Raw genomic sequence first — 24,892 nt, forward strand, 5'->3', positions numbered from 1 at the left:
AAGAAATGGATTAATTGGATCAGGCAAGAGAGAGACTGTCCGTTCCACGGAACGCATTGTAAACCCGTTTCGACAGTGCCTAGTTGATAAAGTGAGTCATAAGAAAACACAAAATCTTAAAACCCCCACCTTGTTCAAATTCCTGCCACTCGCATGGCCGCTCTTCAAATTCCTCACTTCACAATACTGCAACATCATCTCCGCCCTCTCGATCCCCCCTCTCTGCTCTTCCATCTCAAACGCCTCCATCAACCGCCTAAACGTCGGATACTTTTCCGTGATCCCGGCCGCGGCGGAGGGTGTGATCCCCTGTACTTCCTGCAACATCAGCTCGAGCACCGCCGTCGGCTGTAACGCTTTTCTGGAACCTTCGGCCGGGGCGAAATTGAGGTGCGATTTCGCGATCAGCTTGTACGGTCTCAGCGCGATATCGGCCGCGATGTTGTACACCCAGTCTTCGACGTCTTCCGTCTTTTCGACATGCACGAGGAAGAAATGTTCAGCCACTTGGAGTCTCACCATCTCGGCTTCGATTTGTTCCCTTGTCGGGCGTCGAAAGGTTATCGCCGTCGCTGTCGCCGTCGCCGCCGACCCGCCCTCGAGACCCGCGCGGGCGGCGTTTATATAATCCTTATTGGCCAACGACCGCGATTTCGAATAATACTTTTGCAGACCCTTGATCATCAACACCACCTGGTCACCCGTCGCCAAACCCAATAACAACCGCACGTCCGACGCCCATTGCCCGAGCGTATCCCCGCCATCTGCAATCTTGTCCACCAACTCTTCGGCCGTGATGAGCACCAGCACTGTCTTTTCCCATACCCATCGCGGATCGTCTAGCGGGACGAACCGTTTTGAGCCGGGGTCCCATCGCGCTTGGAGGTGTCGCTTGAACCGGATCGCGCCGGGGATGGGGGAATCGGGTTCGGGGAGGAAACAGAGGGCGGATTGACAGTCTTGGATCCGGTGGCGGATTTCGGGGAGGGCACCGGCGATAGGGGATGAAGGGAGGCACATGTCGGCAGAGAGGTAGAGGTGGATCTCACGGAGAGCATCTTGTTTTGACGTTCGGAGCTGGATCCCCGTTGATTAGATCTGTTTTGTCTCGTGTGTGGGAGATATAAACTTGCCTTGTTGACCTGGGCTACTTTTCTCTGGTACGACCTTTCTGCTTCTTTCGCCGCCTACATATGTGTAAGGAGAGGGTTTTTGGGGAAAAGAGCATGGGGACATACTTTGGCCGTATCACGTTCAAACTGTCTAGCCTCTTTTTCCTTGGCTTTTTGCGCGGCTTTCGCCTCTTTCTCACTCGCTTTGATAGCCGCCATCTCTTCCCTTGTCAAGCCGTTCTGTTTCGGTTCAGTTAATGGGTCAGTAATTTTAGATTTTGTATATATAAAAAGAGACATGCAGTATCGTCAATCTTTGACCGTTTCTGTACGCTGCTGTCATCCCCTGAAGAGGCCCGTTTCTTTGACTTTGTCTTGTCTAGCGAATCAACCTAGACGTCACGAGTCGAGTGTTTGGTAATATCCACAGAAACCAAAAATCAGCGCTCGGCCATCGATACAAGCCGCAACGGGGGACCTGCCTGGGATAAGATACTACCCGCAAACGTCCGGCTCGAACCTCGCTCCGTCCTCGCACGACACGTTTCGAGCACGCTCGTGCTCTGCGTACGTGTCGGTGCGCGCAAACCCGAATGATCCGCCATCTGACTTAATAACCCAAGGATATCTTGATTTTCCCCGTCGTCGTCGTCGTCGTCGTCATCATCATCGTCCGTCTCGATCCCGTCTTCCGAATCACAGTCGATCCCGTCTTCCGAATCAGAGTCGATCACTATTGCCGCGCTGCCCATCATTGTTAGCAATCTGTTCGCACGTTTGTGGTTTGGGAAATGGGTGTACCTGGGAGGAGCGAGGGCGGGTTGAGCGTGCGAGAGGATAGGTTTACAGGCGACGAGGTGGATTTCTTGGTCAGATTCATCGTCGCTGATGACCACGACTTCGGCTTGCATCTAGTTAGCGCGGCGATATCACAAGGATTGCGGTGGACCTTACCTGGCATTGTACATGTGTTTATACGTTGGACGGGAAAGAAGCATGCAACGACGTCAAGTGAATATGGCAAACTTTACTATAAAATCAGAGTTGACGCGGACGCGACTGGTGCTCCAGTCGCGGGGGACTTGATTCGCTGGGTACGGTGCTACATGAAATCACAACGCCAACGACTACGGAAATATACCATCCTTCTAGTTACATCACCACGCAGCAAGAGTTTTGCTATTGGAAACGGTATCAGATGGGTCGTTTGGAGGGAACGGAAGAGGACAAACCTTCTTGGCAGTCTTGTAGAACATTTTGCTTTGCGCCGAGAGGGCGTTTGAACGTTCCACGAGATTGTCGAGCTTTTCGCCTCGTTCAAGAACCGACTCGATCGTCTTGTGCTGTTCCGCCTGTCAGCATGTGCGCCCGCCCGGGAACACAAGGGACCCACCAAAACGACCTTGGTCTCGTCCAGCTCTTTCTGCACCTTCATGATCGTGTCCGCCTGCTTGGGATCCTGGTACTTTGTGAGATAGTTTGCGAGGGTGCCCTCGAGCTTGCCCTTCTGGGCCGGGGGCAGGCCGCCGGCAGCGGCCTGGGAGGGGTTGCCGCCGAAAGCGTTGGCGGAGGCGGAGCCGAACGAGGGGGCGGCGGACTGGTTGGGGAGGCTGGCGAGGAGGGCGGTGTGCTCGTCGAGGATCTTGGTGAGGAGGGAGAATGCGGGCCGGAGCGGGTACTCGAGGTCGGTGATCATGACGGCTGCGGTGTGTCAGCGACGCTGTGGACGGCGAGGGGACGCACCGGCAAGGCCAGGGCCGCCGGGGGTGCGGCCGGCGGTGACAAAGACATGGGCCTTGTGGTTGTTCTCCTCGACGGACGACGGCTGGTTCGCAGGCGTCCTCTCGGCGACGGTCTGGGGTGAGCGGGTGAGCGGGGGCGGGGGAGCGGCGGGGGCGGGGCGGGGGACTGACCTTTGTGAAGAACGTGAGGAACTCGCCGACGCTGCTGCGCTGGTAGAAGGTAAAGGAGGAGAGGTCCTGGGCGGTGCCGAGGAGGGTGGCGGTGGGGGGGGCGGTCTGTGCGACGGCGAGGAGGGAGATGGAAAAGACCTTCATGGCGGGCGGGAAGACAGTGGCAAGGAGTATTTCGTCATGCTGGTATATGGGGTGGGCGGTAATTAGGGGGTAATTACGAGGGTTATTACGAGGGTTATTACGAGGGTTATTACGGGGGTTATTACGAGGGTTATTACGAGGGTTATTACCGGGGTTATTACTCATGTAATTACAGGATAATTACTCGGGTAATTACAGGATAATTACTCGGGTAATTACAGGATAACTACCCAGATAATTACACAACATCCCCACCGTTAATTACACAACACACCCGTTAATTACCCACTATCCTCTTTCCACCCCCATGCCAGACGCACTCCCAGACGACGCCTGGCTCACCGCCTTCCTCCCCACCCCCCCCCGCCCCCTCCTCGCCGCCCTCCAGAAACGGCTCCACGCATCCACAGCCCACCTCGCCGCCCTCGCAGACATCTACAAGCAGCGCGCAGCCATCGAGGCGGCCTACGCAGACGGCCTCCACAAGCTCGCACGCACAGCAGAGCAGGGCGGCCTCACGGGCAAGGCCGGCAATGACTGGCCAAGGGGCAGCGCCGAGGCCCGCCTGTGGGACAGCGTCGTCTCCGAGCTCGCAGAGGTGCGTCTCTCCGCCCGTCCGTGTGCGCCGTGCGACTGACCACTGCTGCAGACATCCGCCTCCCACTCGACCCTATCCGCCATGCTGAGGACAGACTTTGAGCAGCCGATCCGCGAGATCCCCAACAAGGTCGTCGCATGGCGCCGCATCGGCGACCAGGACGCCAACCTCGACAAGACGCTCAGAGACTATGAAAAGGTCTCCGCCAAGCTCGAAAAGGCGTCTTCCAAGTCCAAGTCGAGCAAGGTCGACGCCCTCCAGTCCGACATCAACAACATCACCCACGCACTCTCCTCGCTCTCGCCCATGGTGTACACGACGTACCAGCGACTGGACGAAGAGCGGCTCCGTGCGCTCAAGGAGATCATCGTCAGGTGGGCCACCGTCAAGGGCGACATGGCTTCCAGAGACGGACAGAGGGCGGAAGCCATCGTTTCCCACCTCCTCCAGTGGGAGACGAGTGACGAAGTCATGGACGTCGGGCGAAAGTTGGGTGCGATCGGCGGTGCTCGCGTCCCAGAGCGATCCGCCTCGGTCGCTACTTCCGCCACCACTCGTGCGTTTTCTAACCTACTTGTGTTGACGAATCACTAACAACAAGCGGCCCGCGGTAGCCCAATCGAATCGCCGACTTTCTGCCGTTACGTCTACCACCGCAACCCACGGCGACTTTTCGCCCCGTCCTCCCGCTGCCCGCGCCAACGGTTCTTCGACCAATGTCAGTCAGGGTACGCCCGGCTCTTCCTTCACCGGCGGTTTCAAATCCATGCTTGCACGGTCAAAGACTGTGGGTGGAGGCAGGAACAGGGGCGAGAGTGATGCTACTTCTACACGAAGCGGTACCAGAGGCGACAATTTTGAAGCCATCGGAGAGGAAGCTCCCCAGCTGAGAGAATCTTCAACTGTAAATTCATCTTGCCTATCTACCGCCAAACATTTACTGATTTTTTTTTAAATTTATTTTTTGGGGTAAAAAGGCACCTCCAGTTGACGAAGAGGGATTCTCCGTCGCTCCTTCCGACCGTCACCGAAACCCTTGGGAAGACCCCAACGAGCTTATCCCCACGCCGGCTGGTCAGACTGTTCCATCTCAAGCCCAAGCTCCGGTCGTCCCCACCAAAGAGGCTCCCGCTTCCGCACCTGCATTCAGCCAACCATTCGACTCTTCTCCCAACGCTTCCGACGAAAACCTCTCCACTCCCACATCTTTGCAGCAGCAGCCTTTCAAAAACCTCTCCCTCGCACCTCTGCCTATCCAGGAGAGCGAAGAAGAACGTCGAGCAGCTTTGGAAAAGATGCAGAAAACGCTGCAGCTTCCGCCTTCTCAGCCTTCTAGACGGTCTACGATTGCGCGAGGGAGGAGGGATGTGAGGAACACGATGTTTGCAGGGTCGACGGATGAAGCGACCGCAGCTTCCAATGCGGTCTTTGGTGCCGGTGCCGTCGCTGCAGGTGGATTCGCAAACGGGGCGTCTAAATCGGCTGAACCAGAGGAGAAACTCGTCGATTCACCTACCTCTACCGTCCACACCGGTGTATCCCTCCCTCACGACATGCCGTCTCCATCACCCATCGCCGCCCGTCGAACTTCCCTTTCATCCGTCACTTCCAACAATCCCTTTGATTCGCCCACCATCGGGATCGGCGGTACGATGACCCCGCCGATCAACCTCCACACCACAACGCCTCTCTCCGCCGCCGCCGCCGCGGACCAACCCGGTTTGCGCGCACACGTCAACGAATCGATCAATGTCATCTTCCGCAACAAGCAGGTCCAGCGGATCCACATTACAGGCGAGATCCACCTCAGTCTTCGAGCAAAGGATGCTTCGTCGTCGTCGCCTTCCGCCCTTCCCGGTGGACCGATCCATATCCGTCTCGCCGCGTTTGAGCACCTCGAGAAAATCGCGCCCAACCCGGCGTACCTCGCCCAAGTGCCCGATAAGCCGGGAGAGTATTTCCTCAACTCGGACGTCCTCGCTGCTGCCACCACCGCCAGAGGGTCCGCCGCGGGCCCCCTGCTGTTCAAGTACGTCGTCCATGTCCAGCCGGGCAAAGAACTGGCTACGGCCCCGTTGATCCTTGATCCGGTGTTCCAGTGCAAGTCGGGCGAGACGAGGATGATTTTACATTATAGTGCGAACCCGTCGTCTCCCCTCGCCACCACGGGCACACAGCTGGGTAGCGCCACCGTTGTAGCCGCCTTTACGCCCGGTGGACCGAGCGTGAGCAACGTCCAGGCGAAACCGGCAGGAGGCGTGTGGTCCCCCTCGACGAGGAGGATGACGTGGAAAATGGATTCGTTGTTGGGCACCACCGGAGGCAAGATGATTGCCAAATTCACAAGTGAACCGGGACAAGAAGCCTTGGTACCGCAGGTCGTACAAGTGTCGTGGGCGGCAGAAGGGTCGTTGATCAGCGGTCTGGGGCTCGACGTGGTGGATGGAGAGTTGGAAGGGAACCAGTGGGTGTTTGAGGAGATTCGGAAAAGTACGACGACGGGCAAGTATTTGGCCGAACCGGTTGTTACTCCATAAGTTTTATATATATATTACACCCTCGAAAAGTAGTTAAAAAAAAACACAATTGGTCATAATTTCTTTCACTTTTTCCTCTTGCAATGCAGATGGTCTTTGTTATACACTGCCCATATTTATACATGAAATCAAAAATCACAAGCTCAAATCTACTCGTCATCGTACAAAAGATCCTTGACCATATAAGGCCCATCGAGAAAGTAACCAAGCCGTCGATAGTAATCACGCGTTCCAACACCTGTGTGTACATGATTATCAATAAAATCCTTGTTCGGCAAAGCTGTTTGGCTCGTATACGTACCAGAGATTACAGCGATCCGACCGCTACCGTGCTCCTCACGGGCGATACGCTCCGCCTCTTCCATCAATAATGTACCGATACCTTGATGCTGGAATTTCTTGGGGTCACGAGAGTGAACGGGTGCAGCAGTACCATACACGTGCTAATCAACCTTGGATCAGTATCCATACTTCACCCCATTTTTTAAAAATAAAAACAAAAACGTACCAGCTCTCGCACAAGGCTGCATCCACCTTGCATACCAACCAACTCCTTCCTAAACGTCCCTTCCTCTGAACACTTTCTCAACCTCAAAAGACCGACCAAGATATCAGACTGAGGATCCTCATACGACAAGAACGTCTCCCATCCGCCATTCGCCGCGTAATCTCTTCGGATAAGCTCGATATCACGCGGTCGCACACGGTGGTGAATCTCGTGCAGACCGACCTCACGGTATCGCACATCTCGACACTCGGCACCGAAATCCTTCATACGCGCAAGTGCGAGTTCACGTAAATTACCATTCTCCACGCCGGAAGAGACGAGCGGCATCGGGATATCTCGTTGGACGCGGTAGACTCGCGTCCAGGGGGGTACGAGCGCCATGATCCTCGCTACGATATCGACAAGGGCGTTGGGAGGGTAATTCTTGTACTTGCCAGTCCTCCACAGTTCGTAAAGACCGGTACCACGGATGACCAAGGTTGGGTACAGTTTGAGTCCGTCTGATCGGAAAGCGGGGTTTTCAAAGAATTCTTGGAATTGCCAAATGTCTCGCTCGGTACCGCAGTTGGGGAGGTCAGGCATCATGTGGGCGACAATCTTGTAGCCGGCGTCTTTGGACATGTGGAAGGATTCACTGACAGCTCGGACAGTGTGTCCTCGGTTGGTGTCTCGTGCCACGTCCTTGACTGGGTGTCAGCTGGATTTTTTTTTTGGTGGGGAGAGGGGGGAGGGGGTGAGTAAAAATGGAGTTGGCTCACTTCATAGACTGATTGAACACCGATTTCCAGACGGGTGCATCCATACCTCAACATCTGACTCAGATGAGGCTTCAAGCAGTAATCGGGACGGGTTTCAATAGTGATACCAACGCATTTGACCTTGCTTTGCTCAGAGAATCTGTGGTATATTAGTTTACTCGAACTTTTTGCTGAGTTGGCAAATAGACTTACTTGACAGCCTCGTCAACGTCCTCTCCAGTGTGACCACTCAAGGCATTGTGAAGTCCAGCAATGAATTTATGGCGGTAGTCTTCCGGCATGGACATGAACGTTCCTCCCATGATACTGTGATCCAGTGAGCGGAAAAACTTTTGAAAACCAAAAAAGAAAAAGAAAAGCTACGTACATGATCTCAACCTTGTCGACGCTGTGTCCAAGGTCACGGAGCTGGTTCACACGTCCACGCGCTTGCTCATATGGGTCATATCTGGCCCGGATGGCTCGCATAGAAGTAGGCTTCAGAATGTCAGACGAGGCACACAAAGCGGGTAGCAGAATGTACGTACCTCATATCCAGTGTATGACTGGGTTGAGTATTCAAAGTCAGAGTCAGGACCGCCGGGGCAGTAGCTATCGTATTCTATAAGTAGCGATCACAGATCAGTGCCACTAGAAACACTTACACGCAGATGTTTCCGGTCATGGCTACGTGAGGACATCGATGGGGTTTGCACATGACAGCAACAACTGCCACACCGCTCGCCGTCCTGACTGGCTTTGCTCTCAGCCATCCCCTCAGCCTGTCCTTCCATTCTTCAGGGACAGCAGCGAGGACATCTGTCAAACGAGGGACTGCCTTGAGTCCGTATTTTTTTGCGTATTTTGCTCGAAGACTGTTTACGTTTGGAGGCTGGGTGGCGGAGCTGCTTGAGGAATTATAGGTTGAGATGAGGTCTCTGACCACGGCGGATACACATAGAAGGTGCAGTTCCGACTGTGAGGTTGTGGGTGCGATCATGGTGTGGAGCGTAGAGTGGAAGATGCAAAGTGAAAGGGAAGAAAAAAAATAGAAAAAAAAAGTAAAAAAGAGGGCGAATGAAAAGCTGGAGTGTAAGTCACCGCGTTCGGAAGCTTGATTCGTTGTTCTTTGCTACTTTACCCGCCATACACCATACATAATGAACAGGCAACAACTCTGCAGAAGACTATACTTCTCACGCTCCGCAACAGCATTCCCATCAACACGCATCGCAGCACGCTCAATCACAACAGCATCCCCAGCATCCCCAGCATCTCCATCCACCGCTCCCTCCACTTTCAGCACCATCAACGCTTCCGAAATCTCCCACTTCTCCAAACTCTCCTCCCAATGGTGGTCAGAAACAGGCGAATTTGCACTTTTACATCGCATGAATCCCGTGCGGGTAGAGTGGATCAGGCAAAAAGTCGCTCTCGCTCCTCCACCGGAAGAGGAATGGTCGTTTGAGACTCGGCATATGGATGCGCAGAGAGAAGCAGCGCGAGGTACGGGTGCTTGGTTGACAGGTCTTCGATGCTTGGACGTTGGATGTGGAGGTGGGATCCTCTCAGAGGCTCTGGCAAGATTGGGAGCCACTGTGGTGAGCGTTGATGCGAGTGAAAGTAATATCGGCATCGCGACCACTCACGCCAATCAAGATCCGTATTTGGCCAAGAAGATGGAAAAGGGAGAGTTGGAGTACCGATTCAGTACTGCCGAAGCTTTAAGAGATGCTGGGGAAAAGTTTGATGTTGTGTGCTCCATGGAAGTGCTTGAGCATGTGGATGAGCCTGGAGAGTTCATGAAATGTCTCGGAGAGATGGTTAAAGTGAGTCCAGGAATTATTCCAGTTGAACCATGCTGAATAAAACAGCCTGGAGGACATCTCTTACTTTCAACCATCTCTAGAACACCCCTCTCCCATCTCCTCACTATCACTCTTGCCGAAGACATCCTCCGTCTTGTGACTCCGGGAACACATACCTACCGTAAATTCATCAAGCCCGAGGAACTCCGACGTTTCGTCTACTCTGACATGGGTGGTTTCAAGACATGGCATAGAAATGATGACGCAAGTGATATCCGGGAAAATGAAGTTGGTGAGACTCGAGGGATAATTTATGACCCTTTGAAGGGCGCTTGGAGATTGTGGGATGGTGTGGAGGGCAGCTGGTGGAAAGAGGCAGGTGAAGTTTGCAATTACATGTACCACGCAAAGAAGAGGTCTTAGAAGGTAGGTCATTCTTTTAATATAATAAATGACATGCTAACGTGAATCGTAGGCGTAGAGTCAAACGAAGAATGTCATGTTGTTACCATTCATGCAATAATAATATGAACTCTGCAACAAACTTGCTCCGCATTAAGCCGTCCCATTTTCCTCTTTCGCATAGACTACTGTAACAATGTTGCTAACCAAACACAAAATGCAGCAGACATCCGAAAGTATATAGCAACGGACAAATCTATTAGCAATCGGGCTTCCTATTTCTTCCTCGGTTGAGACAGCAACCACGATTCTCTCTTGACACCAAAAGTGAATCCCGAAATCCAGGACCCCCACGTGATGTAGTTGAGCGCTTACACATCAACTGAAATGGCTACGTATCGTATGTACGAAAACTGAAATGGAAGATAAAAGTTGGGCCATCTTTTTTGCGTGAGGTGACCTGTATTTGTGTATACGTAATTTGAATAGGGCTGTTTCCGTCGGAAGTGGCGAGGTGACATCAACCGGCCCACTCTTCGACATGACGGACGGAAGTCATTTCTTGTATTTATTTACACCTTTCTCTGACTGGTTCAAAAGTTATATCACCACTGGAAATGGCAGTACACGCTCCATACAATCATGCACCTCCGCCCACTCAAGAAATAAATGGTCAGAAACCGACATTAGCCCCCGCGATAACTCTCGAACGTCCAGCGGACTGTATCAACCGCGGCCAGTATCCCGCTTTCTACATTATCTGCGGCTATCTTAACAGACTACGGGCAGATGCGCCGCACAAAAAGTACGAGCTTCTGACGAGGATATTCGGGAACTGGAGGGAGAAAGTAGGGCCAGATCTTTATCCGTTGATCAGGTTGTTGTTACCTGATGTGAGTCTTCGGGTCACGGCAAGAACATAGGGAATGTGATGCTAAAGGGTTCCTTGCAGAAAGATAGGGAAAGACCCGTGTATAATTTGAAAGAGTCAATGTTGGCTCGATGCTACATTGATATATTGTCGTTAGAGAAGCACAGCGAGGCGGCTCAGAGGTTGATCAAATGGAAGCAGCCGGCAGGAAATGTCAGTCGTTCATGTGTTCCCTCAGTAAACGAATGTGGAAACTGATGATTAGCAGTCACCAAATCCAACTGGAGACTTTGCGAAAGTCTGTTACAATGAGATAAAAGCTCGATCCACCGTGGAGGAAGGGCAATTGAGTGTTGAAGCAGTAAACATGCTCCTCGATAAGCTGGCTGTTGGAAAAATGAAGCAGTGAGTTTTATTGTTCGTCAAGGTATACTCAGCTCAGCTCACTGATGATTGATTATAGAAAAGATTACGTGCCGATACTCAAGGCAATCAATATGCAATGTACAGCTGAGGAACAAGAATGGATTATCCGGATTATACTCAAAGGTAAATATGTATTTTTTCCACGTTATATTCACTCTGACAATAATCTTCTCAAGACCTGCATATCTCAATACGTGAACGAGGGGTCTTATCAGCGTTTCATCCGGATGCGATAGATCTGTATAATGTTTGTTCAGACCTGAAGCGTGTCTGTTGGACCTTGTATGATCCCGGCTTCAGGCTCAATAAAAATGTATGCCATTCTTGTTAAACCATCCATCCCGAGCTGACGACGATTCAGGAAACGCATCTTGAATTGTTCCACTCCTTTCTCCCTCAATTATGTGGCCGCATGAATGATGCGTCGCTCGAAAATATTGCGAAGGCTATAGGCGCGCCAAAAGAGTTCATCATGGAAGAAAAGTTGGACGGGGAGAGAATACAGTTACACATGAGAGGAAATGGTGCACAATGGTTCTACTGTTCAAGGAAAGCTAAAGACTACAGTAAGTTCCTCCCGACTTATTTTTGAGTACTGGATAAAATTAACTTCTAGCAGCGTATCTGTATGGCGCCCACCCAGGAGAGGGAAGTTTGACGCACTACATAGCTACTGCGTTCCAGGACAATGTCAGAAAGTAAACTCTATGTCTTGTATCATAGATATTATTGGGTACTCATGTCATGGATTAGTGTCATTCTTGACGGAGAGATGATGGTTTGGGATCCTGTAGTGGAACGTTACCTGGCTTTTGGGACTCTCAAGTCAGCTGCACTTGGTGAGTTATCCGTTTGGAAACCTTAAGATTTGTCGTTGATTTTCGAAAGACCATTTCAATGATGAAACCGCCCCTCGTCCATGTTGTAAGCCCTCAGTACCTTTTCCTTTATCACTCTTTGACTAAGCTTTTTCATTAGTCAAGGTGTTTGACATCCTTTTCTTGAACGATCATTGCCTTTCCCGCAAACGTTTATCAGAACGCAAGCGTCTCCTTCGCTCTGGAAAAATCTTCAAGAATATTGAGAGCTACAAGGGGAGATTGGAATTTGTAGACGAGAAAAGAGGGAAGAATGCAAAGGATATTAGAGAGTATTTGGAAAGAGTGGTCGAGACCAAGTAAGTCAATCGATCTCGGCTTAATATGATCCGGGAATAAAGCTAACCATGAATTGTTAGAGGCGAAGGTTTAGTGGTTAAGAAGACGGATGTGATTTATCAGACAAACTCGAGAGGATATGACTGGATCAAGGTCAAGCCCGAGTATAGTGACCAAATGGGTGAGGTATGTCAAGATACTATCTTTATTTGAAGCAACGACTGATATCGTTTGTATAGAATTTAGAAGTCTTGGTGTTGGGTGGATGGTGGGGTAAAGGAGGACGTTCAGGGAAGATTTCAAGATTACTCTGCGGGTTAAGGGAACAGGCGTTTGACGATGGTACAGTGGAAAGACCAAGGTAACGATTATTAATCTATCTGCCTGTTAAGGAAGTTGGGGTTGACTGATGATGAAACAGCTTCAAGACTTTCTGTTCAATCGGTTCTGGAATGAGCTACTCGGACTACGAGTGGATTTTGTAAGTCACCTCATGCACTTGCGTTCAATGAGGTGCTCACCTACTCACCTATCACAATGCAGGAATAAACACAAGAAGCATTGGAAACCTTTTGATAGGTCCAACCCACCCCCTTTCATGAAGCTTGGGCCAGTGGGTCTCGATGACAAGCGTGAGTTGATTCAAACGCTCTGATATGATGAGCTAAATGAGATTTAGCGGATGTTTATATCGAGCCGGAGAAGTATGTTACTCTGGACAGAAATTCAAAATGTAAATAGTTGCTGATAGCTGTATAGCTCTTTCGTCATCGAAGTAAAGGCGTCTGAAATCGTGCCGGCAGGTCGGTCGCTGTCCAAAGGCTCTTTTCGATGTTTTGTTCTAACGATACGCGCAGGAGGCTATGGAATAGGATTTACTCTTCGTTTTCCACGCTGTAAATACATTTACTACGACAAGAATAGTCGAGACTATGCGCTCGATGATGAGTCGAAAGAGAGGGATATGTGGACTAGTGTAAGTCTATTTGGCCCCGAAAGTCAGATTTAATGCTGATCAAATTGGCGAAAAGATGTCTGTGGACGGTAGGTCAAGAATTTTTTTATAAGACTAGGAAACTCATAAAACGGACAGACTTCATGGACCTCTTCTCAAGGCCCAAGAGGTCGTATGACGATAGTCAAGGTCCTGGGTGAGTGCCATTGTCTTCTGTTGACGGGATCAGAAGGTTAACAGTGCAGCAGGAAAAGGAAGAAGCGCAAGGTGATCAGGTCTAAAGTAAGTTCCCATGTAGATCTCCGCTGTGTAAGGAAATCAACTGAAGTGACATGCAGAAAAACCACCTCATCAGCAACTTCCGAGGTCAGAAGCTTTCAGATGCAGATGTGGAAACGAGCATATTCAGCGATATGACGTTTTGTTAGTCGCGCAAACCTTGGTTATCTTGTCTTTCACTGACGTATGAGTATAAGATATTGTGAAGGGCACATCCGACTACCCTAAAGCTGATCTCGAAGCACTTGTGCATAAGCATGGTGCAGATTTCACGCAAGCGCAGCTGTCCGACCTATCGGCGATTGTTATCTCTCCCGATCAAAAGAGTCAGTATTGTATAATTGATTGGGGATCGTGTGAGTAGATGTGCTGACTCATTGATAGACCCTTTAGTACGAGCCCAGATCAGACACGGAGTCAATGTCATCAAACCTGAGTGGGTATTTGAGAGTATTGCGCGGAGGACAGCATTGCCTTTCTTAAAGGAGTAAGCCCTTTCTTTACACGCAGCATGTCTTTTCTTCAAGTGCTAAATCATTTGCCAGATTCCTGGTCTTCGCGTCGGAAGAAGCTCAAGATGGGCGATATTACAATAAGACACTTGAGCAATACGATAAGGTTTCTTTTGTGCGCGATCGTACCGGCGGGGCACTCGTCGATGAAGATGGTGATGCCGATGTCGAAGATGAGATCATGGATGGTGAGGACAAAGATGAGATTGACGTGGAAGAAAGTCGAGAATCCAAGAACCGAAGGATGGCCAGAGAAGATCTCAAAGAGAAAGAATCGAATAGAACGCTGCAGCAGAAGAAGCTTCAGGAAGCATGGGGTTTGAGATCACGAGCGAGTCCAGGAGATTCCGATAGTGAACCTGAAGAGGAGATGTCGCTGAAGGAAGAGAGTGACACGGATTCGGAAAGAAGTAGGGGGCTCCGGGTACGTCGCCGTAACCGCATGATATGTTGATTATTGCTGAAATTCATCTCGTAGGCGATTTATGAAGATGAAGAGGACGGAGAAAACGACAGTCATGAATCAGATGTTGGGGTAAACGGAGATGATTACAGAGCGGTTCCCCTCAGCGGGTTGAATGACAAGGAGGTGGGTCGTTGCTGACTGACATTTTACTACAAAGTGCTGATCAAATCGACAGGAAGGACTTATGGGAGAGAGTCCAGAAGCAATGCACTATGATGAAGATCGAGTACGTTCTTCACCGTGTACGGCAGATGTATGAATGTATACTGATGGTGCGGAAGATTTTCTATCACCTTGCATTTTACATCGATACTGCAAAGAACGCTGCGGTTAACGGCTTGGAAAGCTCGTCTCCCTCTTTCGACACCGAAGAAAGGTTAGTCCTCCATTCTCTCATGGGGGGCATCGAGCTGATCAGTTTCTCAGACTCGTCAAAGTCGAGAAGCTGCTGATAGAGAATGGTGGACGTGTGGCGAGAAGCATCTCCGATCCCAAGCTCACGCACATTATAATGGATGATGAGGATTCGAGAAGATACGTCGAGTTGACGAGGAAGACTGCCATGTGAGTTGGTCCTGTCATGTATGTTGTGGCTCTAAGCGAACTATTTGATAGGCCCAAAAGGAAACACATTGTGACCCCCAAATGGGTGGAGGATTGCGTGGATGAAGAGACATTGCTGGACGAAGATCGTGCGTTATTTGTCTTTCGCGCCATCATGCTGTCCACTGACTATTGTTGCAGTGTACAAGCCCAAGTAATCTGTTGTATTTTGCCAACTCGCACCATGTACTATCTGCTTGTACTATATATAACGTGCCAGCCTGTACATACAATCAGTGGTATCAGACCGCCTAATCATGATCTGTTGGTGTATGCATGTTGTCTTGTACTTGTACAATGTTATAGATTTTGGTAGATACTACTGTATACAACATTCCCTGTTTGACTCTATTCCGGCCTTAGTCTTCTTCCATCCTCTCCCCCCTTTCCTCTTTTTCGTCCTCCTCTCTCACTCTGTTCGCCAAACTCAGCAAACCCAACCCTCCCAAGGCCCCCTGTCCGCCATGTCCATTGTTCCCATTCTGAACGTGTTGCCCAAGATACCTCTCCCTTCCCAAACTGGTACCCCCACTCCCAGCGCTCAAAGCCGGACTGGCTGCTCTGGACCGACTAGCCATCGGTCTTGTGTACGGATGATTCGGTCTTGAGCTACTCGGATGTGTTTGCGCGCCTACACCGCCGACGGAGCGTGGATGGGAGGTCGATAACGCGGAAGGATACAACGGAGCGTGCGAGGGAGATGCCGGGATGGGAATGGAAGTTGGCCTCGACGGTGATAGGGGAAAAGCGGGAGAAGAGAGGAGGGAGGGAGAAGCTGCGCGCGGACGCTTGTACGGGTCGAACCTGTCTTCTTGAGCTGCAGAAGTGCAAATCAGCGATAATCTACAACTTGTGAGGGTTTCCCTTACCTTTTCGTTTATTAGGTCGTAGGGATGCACTTCCGCCCAAAGACTCGCGGTATTGCATCAACCCAGGGCTCGACATCGGAGCGTTGGGAGAACCGACAAGCTGTAAGTATTATTACGTTAGTGATTACAATGTAAAAATATAAGAATATAAGGAATAATGTGCCATACCTCATTTCGCTCAACAGTTGGACTGGCCAGTGGAGTACCCGTCCCCATCCCCAGCCCGCCAAAGGCATTGGGAAGACCATTCCCAGGTGAAGGTACCATCCCACTCATGCTTAATTTGCTACTACCTTTAATAGCAGATATTGGTTGCTGTCCTTGGCCGTGTGTCTGTACTTGAGATCCAGCACCAGGGGTTGACATACCAGGCGTTGACATTGTATTCGGGAACGGATACCCTGCGCCCGTTCCAGCTCCAGGGCCCGCACTGCCACTGCCACTCCTGCTTCCACTGTTACTCCGTCTTCTTTCCCCCTGGCCGGGTGTCGATTTGCCAGATTCGCTCATTGCTCCCCATCCGCCTCCCATGGTATTCGCATTACTTGAACTACTCTCTGGTCGATCCATGTCCATCCCTGCTGCGAAAGCTGCATTCACCTCCCCCGCAGGTAGACCATCATCTGAATCTGAGTCTGAATCCTCCTTCGACCATGGTCTGCCTGTACCCCACCGCCTGGCCGCGGCAGAAAAGGCCGAAAGACCGAGTTCATCATCATCATCGTCACCGCCGACTTGGTCAGGAAACCGACCCCTAGATCCGCGAGGTGCTCGTGGGGTGAGTGGCAGCTTGGCGGGGTGGGAACTGAGTAGCCGCTGAAGACGGGCTTCCGATTGGATTTCATGCTCAAGGGGTGCTGATTCGGATATGAGTGTTTGTAGGAGGGCAGAGGGGAGTGGGCGGGGATGAAGTTTGGTGTCATGATTTGACGGGGAGCCTTCTCGAGCTTTACCCTTTCGGTTCGATGACTTATTCAGCCAGTCTGTAGCCATTTCAACCTCACTGTTTCCGCGTGCCTCCTCGTCAACTGATTCAATTTGAACGGGTGTAGACGTTTTGAGGGTCTCCATCGGTATTGTAGATGTTGATGTCGATCTTCTGAGAAGACTACTCTGAAAGGAGCCACTCGAAGGCCAACGAGGCGTAGGTTGAAGGGGACCCCCATCGCCTGTGAATTGACTTATCGCCTTGCTGCTTGAAGGATCTTCCACCATATCCATCGCTCCCCTCTTGTCCCTTTCCCCTGCTGTGTCTACGACTAATGCCATTGGTGTTCTTTCCCCTTCTCCTGATCCTTCACTTAAAAAACTCGCGTTCTGTGCCAAACTCAACATGCTTGGTCTCCTGACCTTCCTGTCACTCGCCGCTGTCGCTGCCATCCCGGGTATAATCACCATACTAGATCCGCTCACCGAGCCGAAATAATCATTTGATCGTTGAGACGATGATGAAGAAGATGGAGAGGAAGTAAGGCCAAATGCATTGGTAGATGTGGTGAAGCGGGGCAAACACAGTGGGAGGGCTGATTGTGGATGATGGCTGGCCTCGCTCGCAGAGTTGGACTGTGGAGACGTGGGTGTGTGCATTGGTGTGTCTTCGTTCATTCCGGCATTCCCCTGAGGGGGTTGTTCGTCCTGCATCTTGAGAGTAGAGAGATTCTATCAGACTGGTTTCTTCTGAAGCGGTTTCCCGTATGACATGGTCTGACGATGGCAATGGAAGCGGACAATTAAAGAAACGGAATATGGCGGAAGATTGGAAGGAACGACCACAAAGCACGTGACGGTGGGATTAACGAGGACTGCAGTGGTGTCGAACGGCTTGCTGACGGTCTCTCCGGAGCGGTCCAATGGTTTCTGGGGAAAGAGTATTATGGGATGGCAAAATAATGAACGCTCGAGAAGATTAAAAGGGGGACGGGGAAGAGCAAAGTGACGGCGGAAACAGGTGATGACATGGCGACAACGCGACATGGGATGGCATCCACATTTCAAGTATTTTGCACACTCTGCAGCTCTTTTCTCTCTAAATGGCTGCATCCGCACTATGACCCATCCCATCCAGCCGCCCACACGCCCACATTCCGCCAATCCGCTTACCCTCAATCCCTCCCTGTCGATATTCCCCCGCCCATCCTCGCGTCCAACCATTCCTAGAGGCGCCTCCATGTCTTCGTTCGGCCTCGTCACGAAGGACGCAGAGGATTGGGAGGATGCATGGGACAGCAGTTCAGACAAGGAGGATGGCGGAGAGCCAAGTGGTATGCCGATGTCCATGCCCGGGGGCGGCAGGAAGAGTAGAGACGATGGAGAGGGGATAGCAGCCAGCTGGGCATCCACTTCGTACACCCATGTCACATATCCGAATTCATCGCCTACAAGGCCAGCTTTACCACAGTCGAAAACATTTACAGAAGGCGTCGCACCTCCTGCTCCGGGGACGTCAGCCATCAACGGTGCTCTTCGCTCTCATGGTCATGGTCATGCTGGAGGGTCGAGGCTTCCGCCAGGAGGGGCGTGGGAGATTGTCGAGCCGGAGGAAATCATAGAAGAAGAGCAGGAACCGATCAAGACAGGCAAAGAAGCGGTCAGAGTCGATGTGGAAAACATTCTTCGTGATCCTCTTGAATTGTTACATTCCTTATCGCTCGACTCACCTGCCATCTCCCGAGCATCAAGCCGCTCATCCTCTTTCCCATTCTTCGCCTCAAACGACCCTTTATCGTCAGCACCAGCTTCCCCATCCTATACACCCACCACTCCCACTGCTGCTACCAATATGAAAAGCCGAAAAGACGGGATGAACAGACAGCGTAGTGTGCGGTCAGAGAGAAGAAGAGAAAAATTCGCCAAGGTCTTGAGAGGAGACGAAGGTGGGGTGGATGTGGGTGAATTGAGAAGGTTAGCTTGGAGCGGAGTGCCGATGGAGGTCAGGCCTATTGTTTGGCAACTGCTCCTAGTAAGATTCTTTTCGCTTCAAGGAGTGACACGTATTGACTTGGAACTAGAATTACCTACCCTTACCAGTCCAGCCTCGACTGACAACATTGAATCGCAAGAGAAAAGAGTATACTCAACTGGTGGATCAGTATTTTGGACGTGGGCTCTCTTCTCTTGACCAACAAGTGTGTCGTGTTTTTCTCCCACTTCTCGACATTTAGCTAACGAAAGTAGATATGGCATCAAATTGAAATCGACGTCCCAAGGACAAGACCCGGTGTACCATTATGGAGCTGCGAAAAGACTCAGCGAAGCCTCGAGAGAATACTCTATGTCTGGGCTATTAGACATCCTGCATCAGGCTACGTGCAGGGTATAAATGACCTCGTCACCCCGTTTTTTGAAGTCTTTCTCAGCGCATATATCGGTCAGTTCTTTTTCCTCGAAAGAATAAAACAGCTGACCAGAAAATACACCACAGATACTGATCCCGAATCATTCGACATCTCTCACCTGCCTGAATCAATCCTCTCCGCTATTGAATCCGACTCTTTCTGGTGCCTTACCGCCCTCCTGAACGGCATCCAGGACAATTACATCTCCCAACAACCTGGTATTCAACGTCTTGTCAAGCGGATGTCTGAATTGATCAAGCGTATTGACGCGCCATTGGCAACTCATTTCGAGGAACAAGGCGTCGAGTTTATGCAATTTGCGTTCAGATGGATGAATTGCTTGTTGATGAGGGAGATAAGTGTAAAGTGTACGATAAGGATGTGGGATACATATCTGGTAAGTTCATCCCATCGTCCCTTTTCCTATCGATGGAGTAGAGCCCTGCTTATGTACGTGACCCTTAGGCTGAAGGTACAGACGCATTTTCTCAATTCCACCTTTACGTCTGTTCAGCCCTTCTCGTGAAATACTCCGATCGCCTTCGTGAGATGGATTTCCAGGTGCTTTTTTTTGACCGCCTCAGTACACGGACGTCACTGATGGCCTTGTTTTCTTACAGGAAATAATCATCTTCCTTCAGCGCCTTCCCACTCAAAACTGGGGCGACCACGATATCGAGTTGTTACTCTCAGAGGCATACGTATTGAAGACGGTATGGCAAGGAGCGGAGAACCATTTTAAGGATTTACCGCCTGGCGGAGGAGGCTTTGGAATGTTGGGTAGATGATGCCAACCTGGAAGAGCTAGATAGGAAGGAAGGGAGTTGGCAAGTGGCGAGTGGGATCTTGGGGCAAAGGAGGGAAGGAAGAAACGACCTGTAACGCGTAACGCCCATAATCAAATGCTTATGTAAACTAATAATGGATCACATCATCATAATCGACAGCTGAACACTAGCATCGATTTTCTGCCCTTGCGTGGTCCCACTGGTGAATAGCTGGAGAGAAAACAGACGATGGAAGGAGGTGGTCTGTGCGGGTAAGGAAGGAAGATGGGGCGAACACGGGGGATATATAAAGCTGATTGGACTTCGCTTCCCCTCTTCCTTGTTCCTTCTTTCCATCCTGCTACACAATATCGACATTTATATTCTTTGCCAACTAAAAACATAGGGGATGCCTTCCAAGCAAGCTTTCGTGAGTCTCCTTCCTGACGAGATCAGCCCGTCTGCCGCTTCTCACGTCGATTTCCATCCTTCTTCCTCGAGTTCTTTTTCTTTTTTCTACCTTCCTGCATCTGTTTTGGTAGCCATTGATGCTTCCTCTCCCGTTATCGTCCATCTATCCAAGGCTCCGAGGGCATGAATGCGCTCATTAGGGTATAGTAGCTGTTCTGGGCTTTCAGTCCGTAATGTCTGTTATCTTCCACGTCAGCAGTTCTTCGTTCTCCGTCGGCCATCGGTAGTAGTTCTTCAATACTCTCCTTGCGTGTTGTTCACTTGATTTTTCTTTTGGTTGGCTTCTTTTTCTAGTCCTTTACATTACGGACAAGACCAAACCCACTGACACGGACATGACCTGGTAGAAACCTCCAAAGCCTGTTCAGGGCGCCAAGACCGCCGCAGCCACCGGTAAATCTAGCACGAAAGGAAAACAACCACTTCGTCAGACAGTCACCACTCAAAATGCCAAGCAGGCGCTTTCTCAGTCTCAGTCTCAGGCCATATCCCAAGCTCAGGGCCCCAAATCTAAGAACAGCCTTGAGCTTCAGTCTGCTGCTGCCAAACAGGATCTTTCCACAATCACGCACCAGGAAAGTTTAGTGATCATGAGGACCACGCTGGGGGCTAGTCTGGGAGCGATTTGTTATCTTCGGTAAGTCTATATGTCTTTTCGCCTTCACATACAGCCCAGCCCTAACTTTATATCTAGACGGCTTCTGCCCGATGACAGCTTCTCAGACACTTACATGACCGACTCTATTCCCCTTCCCGGAAAGAGTGCGGATCAACAGTATCAGATGAGTCAACCTGATCCCAATGGTTCTCAGCAACCTGGAGGCGGCAAAGGATTTAAATATCCAAGGATTAGGGGGGATGGATCGTAAGTTAGATTTTTTGTCGTGCTCTCTTGTACGGATTACGCTGATAATACTCGAGTAGGCCAGAAGGAGCCAAGATACTGAAGTTCGTTGAAGAAGGGGTCATGGATGCGGTTTCCAAAGGCTACCTTCGATCATTTATGTTCATAATTTTCCTTGACAAAGATGATCCTCAAAAGTAGGTATGATTTATTATCCAACTACGGCGTCCAAAGGTTGATGGCTCGGAGCAGTATAGTGGAGTCATACACTTTCAACTTTTTCTACTCTGGACCGTCCAACATCCCTTCCATTGACATGACACACCAGGTCGCAGGTGAGGACTCATCTACTGATACACCCGGAATTGGGGATCCGAGGACCCATCAGGATGTGAGACGATCCGTCAAAGTACGTGATATCATTGCCTGATGAAACGAAATGCTCACCATGCTTATAGACTTTGATGAAAACTCTCATTTTGAGCTGCCAGAAGCTCACTGATCTTCCACGTAGGCTTTCGCATCCGGTGACCGGATCTTTAAGGCTGACGTGTATCCCCAAGGACAACGATACGTTGATTTCAAGCTCTCCTACAACGAGAATGCGCCAAAAGGGTGAGCATCAATTGTTGAACCTTGAATCATGGGAGTCATCCATTCAAGCAATGATTTTCGGTAGTTACGAAGCACCTGGATTCAGAGATTGCACGGAGGATCCATTGTTCATGTGCACGTCCGACAAAGATACAGGGCCTACTGATGTCACCATGGGAAAAACTACCACAGGCTCGCATGGGTAAAGTTTTTCTTCCACACTGAAGGCAATCCGACACTGAGATCTTTTTCTAGTGTTTCTGTGACTACCCAGTCTATTGTACAGCTTCTTCCAGCACGTACAGACTCGGATGAACGGAAAGCTTCGGGAGAGAAAGATGACCCGGAACAAGAGCGGGCTGAGCAGTTGGAAGCTGCCGAGAAGAGAAATGTTGCATGGGTGAGTCGATCGACTGTATAATCTCGACTGTAAGCTGACTATGCGGTGTCAGAGTGCCGATTTAGTGAGCCCCATCTCTTTCTGCGGAAGCAAGACTGACATAGGGCATCAGCCTGTCTATGACCGAAAAGCATACGAACAACCTGATGACATCTACGATGTCCTTAAGCGACCTTTGGGTACGCTTCTTGCCGACGGTAATATCCTGCCTTTCTCAATGCCGGATGCATCTTCCGCGGAGAAAAATGTGACTGGGAAGAAGCGAGCTCATCAAACTGTATGCAAATCCTAGTTTCGCTATAATGAGAAACTGACTTGAACGCAGTTAGAGGAAGAGATCATGGAGCTTTCGCAGGCACAAGTCACTCAGCCACCTGTTTCTCAGACCCGTCGTCGTGCATCTTCGCGTGCGTCCATAGCCAGGAGAAGATCCCAAACGGCTTTTGATTTTGATGGTACGTTCCTACGAATGCCCTCAAAACTGTAACTGATGATATTGGCTGTAAAGCTGATGGAGAAACTGATTATTGTGGAAGCATGGCCATCATCCCCCCTGCACCTGCTCAAACCGCTCCCTGCCGCTCAAAAGGATCCACATCTGCCATATTTGCTGATCAGAATAGCTCGGCATCCGAAGACGGTCCCAATTCTAAGTCAGCTCCTAAGTCAGCTCCTATGGCCATCGAGAATGACACCGACGAGACCCAGGAATGTGGAGCCCTACGATCCAAGTCTGTTAACCAGTTATCCGAACGTCCGAAGAAAGCCCAGAAGACAAACAACAACTCTAGCCCGGCAGATACTGACCAGGCTAACAAGGAAAATGCCAACGCCAAGCTTAAGAAGTCCAGCAAATCGGAAACTCCCAAGGCCAAAGCGGACAAGTCACCCAAATTTGCCTCTTCGTCCAAGTCAAATTCTAGGTCCAGGTCTTCAGCTACGCCTACCAGTACTCCTCAAAGGCCCAAGGATTCCACGTCCCGCAAACGCTCCACTCCCCCCGCTCGAAGAATGCTTGCTCGCACTGTTGAGGCGGCCAGGACGTCCCCATTAAAGAAGAAGACTTCAAGGAAGACCGCTTCCCGGACAGATACCCATCTGGTGGAGGCTAATGAGGACAAGATTAACTGCTTCTGTGGAGCGGACGATGAGCAAGATGGGAGTATGCAGTGTGATGGATGCAGAAACTGGGTACATTGCCCATGTGTAGGGTACGCCTGTTATGACTTTTATCTTTATTTGCGATACATAATCTTGCTGACTAACATATGAAGCTTCTCTGAGCTCAAGGCTGCTGCTCAAGTAGATAATTGGTACTGCCTTATCTGTAAGATGGAGCGTATAGAGGGACAAAAATGGACCAAGCTGCAGCTGCAAAGGGCGCGTGAGGGGATGTCAAAGCTAGCACTCTTTAGGTGCGCCGTTATCTTTTTCTGTTCTCTCACTCGTACCTGATAGAGAGTGATAGACGTGCTCTTTTGACTGTAAGGCAGCAAGGAGGTATCGGAAAGGCCGGGCCACTGAGGGATGTTCTTGGTGAGCTATTGAATGGACGGGTGACAGCGGTACTGATACTGTGTGCTCAGGATGCTCGGTAAATGCCTTGGCTATTATTTGCAAGCAGCTTTACTCAGAAGGTGAGCTCGATACTGTATTTCGGAATAACAACTGGCTGATGGGACACAGGCTTCATTGATGCTCCTTTTGGTAAGCTCTTTGGCCAATTTACTAATTTGCTGCACGCAACTGACTGAATTCAGGTTCGCGCAAAAAAAAGGGCGCATTCTACAAATGGGTTCAATTGCCTGAGATAAACGAACGATTTTTAGGATACTTCAAACCTAGTGGTGGTGTAGAAAGGGAGCTTTTCGAGTTTTATAAGGATCAATCATCAGACGTGAGTCCAATCCGTTTAAGGTTTCATGAGCGATGCTAAGGGTTTGGAGTAGCCTATGGAAGAAGACAACGAAGAGCCCTCCTCGCAGACCACTCAAGTTAATCCTGACGCGGATGAAGTCTCGGTTCCAAAGGCACTCACCAGCTCTTTGGCTCCACCCAACACCATCAAAACGCCCTTCGGAACCTTTATTCCTAGCTTTGACGGACAGCCTATTAGTCTTTACAGCGTCCTGGCCATTCGTAGCAGCCGTGCAGAATCGCCTATCGAGCTCCTCGAGGATTGGTAACTTATGACGCTGCGGCTGCCAAAAAATTTATTGTCAAGTATGTGATTTCAATAATATCTTCTGGTGCTGGCATCTAGGTGTGAAACTGGTATAGTCTATGTCATGATCTGGCTTTGCATGCAACCGATTCGAGCTATAACCATTCGCTGTAAGAAGGGAGGGGCAGGATTAAGGCTGATTTCTCCCTCGCCGCCGAAACGCCACGTTGATAAGTGGTAAACATCTCCGAGTATTTCCGTTATTAATACGCGACGTAGCAGCATCATCATCTTGCTTATCTTGTGTGTTCTTTTTTTTCGGCTGGGCCGGGCCGGGCCGATCCCATGCTCCGCCGCGCTGAGGATCCGACTCCGTTTTTTGGGTGGATCTGCGTTCCGGAGATATCTTTGTGACTTGCG

At 50.4% G+C, this 24,892-nt stretch overlaps 9 protein-coding genes across 9 annotated transcripts; 5 read left to right on the plus strand and 4 right to left on the minus strand.

The window, feature by feature from the left end:
* Positions 1–19: 19 nt before the first annotated feature.
* Positions 20–1,412, minus strand: CNBK2520 (hypothetical protein; the record flags this gene model as incomplete). The annotated part of the gene is made up of 4 exons (XM_767788.1): positions 20–79; positions 130–1,058; positions 1,130–1,187; positions 1,239–1,412. 4 exons carry the CDS (start codon positions 1,410–1,412, stop codon positions 20–22), a joined length of 1,221 nt encoding a protein of 406 aa, XP_772881.1.
* An 852-nt stretch (positions 1,413–2,264) lies between these two features.
* Positions 2,265–3,169, minus strand: CNBK2530 (hypothetical protein; the record flags this gene model as incomplete). Its single annotated transcript, XM_767789.1, has 5 exons — positions 2,265–2,291; positions 2,345–2,455; positions 2,506–2,813; positions 2,856–2,967; positions 3,026–3,169. 5 exons carry the CDS (start codon positions 3,167–3,169, stop codon positions 2,265–2,267), a joined length of 702 nt encoding a protein of 233 aa, XP_772882.1.
* Positions 3,170–3,476: 307 nt separating this feature from the next.
* CNBK2540 (hypothetical protein) lies at positions 3,477–6,304 on the plus strand (the record flags this gene model as incomplete). Its single annotated transcript, XM_767790.1, has 4 exons — positions 3,477–3,767; positions 3,819–4,323; positions 4,382–4,671; positions 4,745–6,304. The coding sequence occupies 4 exons, from the start codon at positions 3,477–3,479 to the stop codon at positions 6,302–6,304; spliced, it is 2,646 nt and encodes an 881-aa protein (XP_772883.1).
* A 149-nt stretch (positions 6,305–6,453) lies between these two features.
* Positions 6,454–8,549, minus strand: CNBK2550 (hypothetical protein; the record flags this gene model as incomplete). The annotated part of the gene is made up of 8 exons (XM_767791.1): positions 6,454–6,542; positions 6,606–6,747; positions 6,813–7,493; positions 7,571–7,709; positions 7,763–7,876; positions 7,938–8,047; positions 8,098–8,161; positions 8,215–8,549. 8 exons carry the CDS (start codon positions 8,547–8,549, stop codon positions 6,454–6,456), a joined length of 1,674 nt encoding a protein of 557 aa, XP_772884.1.
* Positions 8,550–8,709: 160 nt separating this feature from the next.
* Positions 8,710–9,780, plus strand: CNBK2560 (hypothetical protein; the record flags this gene model as incomplete). The annotated part of the gene is made up of 2 exons (XM_767792.1): positions 8,710–9,378; positions 9,424–9,780. 2 exons carry the CDS (start codon positions 8,710–8,712, stop codon positions 9,778–9,780), a joined length of 1,026 nt encoding a protein of 341 aa, XP_772885.1.
* Positions 9,781–10,376: 596 nt separating this feature from the next.
* On the plus strand, positions 10,377–15,186 carry CNBK2570 (hypothetical protein; the record flags this gene model as incomplete). Its single annotated transcript, XM_767793.1, has 30 exons — positions 10,377–10,652; positions 10,712–10,843; positions 10,899–11,035; positions 11,094–11,179; positions 11,233–11,369; positions 11,418–11,622; positions 11,676–11,754; positions 11,810–11,895; positions 11,945–11,980; positions 12,035–12,233; positions 12,294–12,399; positions 12,453–12,574; positions 12,635–12,694; positions 12,757–12,845; positions 12,893–12,917; positions 12,973–13,016; positions 13,071–13,189; positions 13,245–13,257; positions 13,307–13,364; positions 13,417–13,450; positions 13,507–13,591; positions 13,645–13,773; positions 13,832–13,934; positions 13,993–14,383; positions 14,438–14,548; positions 14,601–14,651; positions 14,707–14,801; positions 14,852–14,989; positions 15,041–15,117; positions 15,170–15,186. 30 exons carry the CDS (start codon positions 10,377–10,379, stop codon positions 15,184–15,186), a joined length of 3,240 nt encoding a protein of 1,079 aa, XP_772886.1.
* Positions 15,187–15,387: 201 nt separating this feature from the next.
* Positions 15,388–17,538, minus strand: CNBK2580 (hypothetical protein; the record flags this gene model as incomplete). The annotated part of the gene is made up of 3 exons (XM_767794.1): positions 15,388–15,845; positions 15,898–15,997; positions 16,066–17,538. The coding sequence occupies 3 exons, from the start codon at positions 17,536–17,538 to the stop codon at positions 15,388–15,390; spliced, it is 2,031 nt and encodes a 676-aa protein (XP_772887.1).
* A 406-nt stretch (positions 17,539–17,944) lies between these two features.
* Positions 17,945–20,020, plus strand: CNBK2590 (hypothetical protein; the record flags this gene model as incomplete). Its single annotated transcript, XM_767795.1, has 6 exons — positions 17,945–18,856; positions 18,906–19,022; positions 19,072–19,264; positions 19,319–19,629; positions 19,698–19,793; positions 19,853–20,020. 6 exons carry the CDS (start codon positions 17,945–17,947, stop codon positions 20,018–20,020), a joined length of 1,797 nt encoding a protein of 598 aa, XP_772888.1.
* Positions 20,021–20,643: 623 nt separating this feature from the next.
* CNBK2600 (hypothetical protein) lies at positions 20,644–24,494 on the plus strand (the record flags this gene model as incomplete). The annotated part of the gene is made up of 19 exons (XM_767796.1): positions 20,644–20,661; positions 20,818–21,107; positions 21,165–21,335; positions 21,395–21,511; positions 21,567–21,723; positions 21,773–21,824; positions 21,878–21,929; positions 21,994–22,110; positions 22,164–22,308; positions 22,361–22,372; positions 22,421–22,585; positions 22,634–22,763; positions 22,817–23,519; positions 23,583–23,723; positions 23,798–23,844; positions 23,895–23,945; positions 23,995–24,015; positions 24,069–24,205; positions 24,258–24,494. The coding sequence occupies 19 exons, from the start codon at positions 20,644–20,646 to the stop codon at positions 24,492–24,494; spliced, it is 2,763 nt and encodes a 920-aa protein (XP_772889.1).
* Between the last annotated feature and the right edge of the window lie 398 nt (positions 24,495–24,892).

This window comes from Cryptococcus neoformans, chromosome 11, assembly GCF_000149385.1.
Source record: "Cryptococcus neoformans var. neoformans B-3501A chromosome 11, whole genome shotgun sequence".
Classification (NCBI taxonomy): Eukaryota; Fungi; Basidiomycota; class Tremellomycetes; order Tremellales; family Cryptococcaceae; genus Cryptococcus; species Cryptococcus deneoformans.